This window comes from Cyprinodon variegatus, unplaced genomic scaffold (genome assembly GCF_000732505.1).
Source record: "Cyprinodon variegatus isolate N-32 unplaced genomic scaffold, C_variegatus-1.0 Scaffold1982, whole genome shotgun sequence".
NCBI classification, from domain to species: domain Eukaryota; kingdom Metazoa; phylum Chordata; class Actinopteri; order Cyprinodontiformes; family Cyprinodontidae; genus Cyprinodon; species Cyprinodon variegatus.
The window spans coordinates 8,721-12,604 of record NW_015152435.1 but is presented as its reverse complement, the minus strand read 5'-3'; the positions used below and the strand labels follow the sequence as shown (position 1 = coordinate 12,604).

General features: G+C 55.6%; 1 protein-coding gene across 1 annotated transcript in view; it reads left to right on the top strand.

Annotated features, from left to right (window-relative positions):
• LOC107104975 (serine/threonine-protein kinase MRCK beta-like) overlaps positions 1 to 3,884 on the top strand; it is a 26,653-nt gene that overhangs the window by 18,541 nt on the left and 4,228 nt on the right. The window contains exons 26-33 of the mRNA XM_015405092.1: positions 1,057 to 1,119; positions 1,198 to 1,439; positions 1,518 to 1,872; positions 1,965 to 2,062; positions 2,214 to 2,298; positions 2,366 to 2,483; positions 2,704 to 2,821; positions 3,591 to 3,699. Of these exons, the coding sequence (XP_015260578.1) occupies positions 1,057 to 1,119; positions 1,198 to 1,439; positions 1,518 to 1,872; positions 1,965 to 2,062; positions 2,214 to 2,298; positions 2,366 to 2,483; positions 2,704 to 2,821; positions 3,591 to 3,699 (1,188 nt within the window). The remainder of the gene's footprint in view (positions 1 to 1,056; positions 1,120 to 1,197; positions 1,440 to 1,517; positions 1,873 to 1,964; positions 2,063 to 2,213; positions 2,299 to 2,365; positions 2,484 to 2,703; positions 2,822 to 3,590; positions 3,700 to 3,884) is intronic.

Genomic DNA, 3,884 nt, shown 5'->3' with positions numbered 1-3,884 from the left:
AAATAAATTATAATTTGAAATTAAAGGATTAACAGGAATTGTAGTTGCTCTACACCACAGGAACTGTAAAAAAAAAATAAAAAAAGGCTTAACTCGCGACTCCAGAGGTTCACAGAACGAGAAGGGGAGGAAGGATGGTGAACTTGATGTTGGTAAAAGCAGGAACAGGAAAAAAAAACTGTTCAGTGTTCTGGGGTCACCTTTAGGACTCAAACCTTTTCACCAGCATCTGAATAAAATAAGAAAGAAAGATAAGAGACAGAATTAATTTATGATAAGCTTCCTAATGGTTTTCCAGTACAGACAGAGGAGTGCAAACCCATCACCATCACAATACAAAACAATACAAAAAGGTTCCAAAATATAATCCTATGCAAAACAATGATATATTTTGATCTAAAAGTGACGCATTTGCACCCCTGTAGACCGCCCAGCAATGTTAACTTCATCTTAGACTAATGGCGTCTTACATATCTAGGTTTCTTACCTTCAGGTTTCTTCTTGAAGTTGTATTTCTTGTTGGAGCGTGCAGCATTGAGGAGAACCTTCTCTTTCACTACATAAGTGTAAAAGTACAATAAAGCGCAGTTCCAACTGGTATTTTACGCGAGCGCGCTTTTTTTACGTCACCGCACGTTCTGGCTGCGTTCTTGGAATATGTTTAGACCGGCTACTGATGATTCAAACCACAAAAAAGTGGTAGAAAGACGTTTAAAAATTGACTTCAAACATTTAATCTCATGAATTTGGGCTTTCACTGCCATCTGCTGTCATATGAGAGTAAGTGCAACTTGACGACCATAAGCTTTTTCATATTTCATATTGATTATGCGTGACACGGTCTCAATTTGCAGGACGAATGAATTGGGCTTCAAACGCTGTGCGCGCACGCGCTACGCGGGACGGGTGGTCACCCTACGTTTAGCGGGTTCAGGGCGTTGAGCTCATTTAGTGCGTTCAGTTTTTATAGCTTCAAAGAGTTCACATGGGGACGGTGTTACGCCTCAGCCCCGCCCCCTCTGCTCAGTGATTGGCTGATGTCTCTTCCTCCTGCAGACAGGGAGCGGATCGCTATGGGAACGGAGGACGGACTGTTTGTGGTGGAGGTCACCAGAGACGGTGAGTAACAGACCTCTATCATCTACGCCCTGGGCGGAGCGCTCAGTCTCTGACCTGCTCTTCGTCGTCTCGCCGTAGTCATCGTCAGAGCCTCAGACAGTAAGAAGGTTTATCAGATCGAGCTAATTCCCAACGAGAAGATCGTCGCTCTGCTCTGTGGCCGAAACCGCCAGGTCCACCTTCACCCCTGGGGGGTTCTGGACGGAGCCGAGTCCTCCTTCGACACCAAGCTGGCAGAGACCAAGAACTGCCAGGTTCTGACCACAGGGGTGCTGCGACCCGGAGGTCCTGCTTGCCTGCTGGCTGCCGCCAAACGTCAGGTCAGGGCCGCCCCCACCCGCCGCAGGTCCATGTGCGAGGTCCGGTTCTGAAGTCTCGGTTCTGTGTGGCCCCCACAGGTCCAGTGCTATGAGATCACCCGGGCCAAGCCGTACCATAAGAAGCTGTGGGAGGTGCAGGCTCCAGGCACGGTCCAGTGGCTAGGCATGCTGCGGGACCGGCTGTGTGTGGGCTACCCGTCAGGCTTCGCCCTGCTGGCCCTGCAGGGGGAGTCGTCCCCCATCAGCCTGGTGAACCCGGGCGACCCGTCTCTGGCCTTCCTGTCCCAGCAGCCCATGGACGCCCTGCACGCCCTGGAGGTGGGCTCCAGCGAGGTCCTGCTCTGCTTCAGCCAGCTGGGAGTCTACGTGGACGGACAGGGCCGGCGCTCCCGGGACCAAGAGCTGATGTGGCCCGCCACGCCGCTGGCCTGCTGTACGTCGCTGCTTTTGCCCTCTGACGCATGGCGCCTGGAGTGTCATGCTGTGGGACGTCCAGCTGAACCAATGTTTCTGTTCTGTCCTCAGGTTCCAACTCGTTCCACCTGACGGTCTACAGCGAGTACGGCGTGGACGTGTTCGACATCCACAGCAGCCAGTGGGTCCAGACCATCTGTCTCCGCAAGGTAACCAATGGGAGACCGGCTCCAGCAGCCAAAAGGGAGCCCGGCTCTAGCGGCCAATGGGAGCCCGGCTCCGGCGGCCAATGGGAGCCCCGCTCTGACGGCCAATCAGAGCCCCGAGCCGCTAACCAGCCTCGCCTCTCTCTCTCGCCAGTTCCGCCCGCTGAATGTTGAGGGAACGCTGAACCTGCTGAGCTCAGAACCTCCTCGCCTGGTCTACTTCAGCAACACCTCCTCAGGTAAGCGCCTCCACACTGCTGGACCCGGCAGAAGCAGCAGAACCCGCTCACCCTTCTCCCATTGCAGAGGGAGACCTCACCATCCCACAGACGTCTGACCACAGCAGGAAGCTGATGGTTCGAACCCGCAGCAAAAGGAAGTTCCTCTTCAAGGTTCCTGAGGAGGAGCGGCTCCAGCAGAGGAGGTGAGAACCGGGCTGGGGGGCTGGGGGGGCGCAAACAGGAAAACCTGAAATGGTTCTAGAGCTTCCTAAAGATAAAACCCAGCTGGTCCTAGAACGAGCTGCAGAACCGGTCCATTCTGGGTCTCCTGGATGGAGCGGGGGGGGGGTCAGGATGGGGGGGTCAGAACGGCGAAGGTTCTCTGTTCTTCCTCTGAAGCTCCGCCTCTTTCTCCGTTTCCAGGGAGATGCTGAAGGACCCGGAGCTGCGGTCCAGGATGATCTCCAATCCCACCAACTTCAACCACGTGGCCCACATGGGACCAGGAGACGGCATGCAGGTCCTGATGGACCTCCCCCTGGTAACTCCTCCTCCTTCTCCTCCTCTTCCTCCCTGCATGCCGTCTCCTCCTCCTCCTCCTCTGTTCATCACTGACTCCTTCCTCCTCCTCCTCTTCCTCTCTTTCATGTTCAGGTTGGTGACCTCACCTCCCTCTCACCCTCCCCCTCTCCTTCTCCCTCCTCCTCCTCCTCCTCCCGTCACACCCTCATCTCCCCCCCCTCCAACTTTGAGCACATCTATCACATGACGTCGGCATCGGCCGGCGCCTTCTTGCAGAAGGAGGCCTCCTCTTCCTCCTCCTCCCAGCAGAGCCTCCTGCAGCCTTCCTCCTCCTCCTCCTCTCCCTCCATCTCTTCTCTGGTAGGCCGCTGCTCTCTTTCTCCCCCCCCCCCCCCCTCCCTGAGCGGCGGAGGCTGCAGCATCACCCTGACCTGCTGCAGCGTTCGCCGCCTCCTCTGGGTGCTTATCGGGTCAGAACCGGACCTCAGGGTTCTGGGTCTGACCCAACAGAATCTGGGTCGTCGGTTCTGTGGTTCCTCAGCCGAGGTTCTGGTTCTGCAGGGCCCGGCTTCTGCTTCCTGTCCTGTTTTTGGGTCAGAACCATCTTTCATCAAAGCTGCAGGTTAAACTCTGAAGATTTGATTAAATTGACCCGTTTAAACAGAACCTTCAGCCCGGTTCGGTTCAGAACCACTCGGACCGGATCAGTCTGAGCTGGTTGCCTAGTAACTAAGACCCAGTTCTGAAGCCCAGTAGAATCTAATTGGTTTGGTTCTGTCTGTGTTTAGAGTGTGATGCCCCCCCCTCAGGACGACCCCATTAGGGATAAGCCCCGCCCACTCTCCAGTATCTCCCGGCAACACAGAAGCAAGTCGCACATCACTCGCACGGCTTCAGGTAAGAGCCTCAGAGTTCGAGAGACGGCGAGCTCAATTCATGGGAGTGGCAGCGCTGCGACGCCTCCGGTGGCTCGACGGCCTGACGCGGCGTGTTACCGCCTGACGCGGCGTGTTACCGCCTGACGCGGCGTGTTACTGCCTGACGCGGCGTATTACCGCCTGACGCGGCGTGTTACTGCCTGA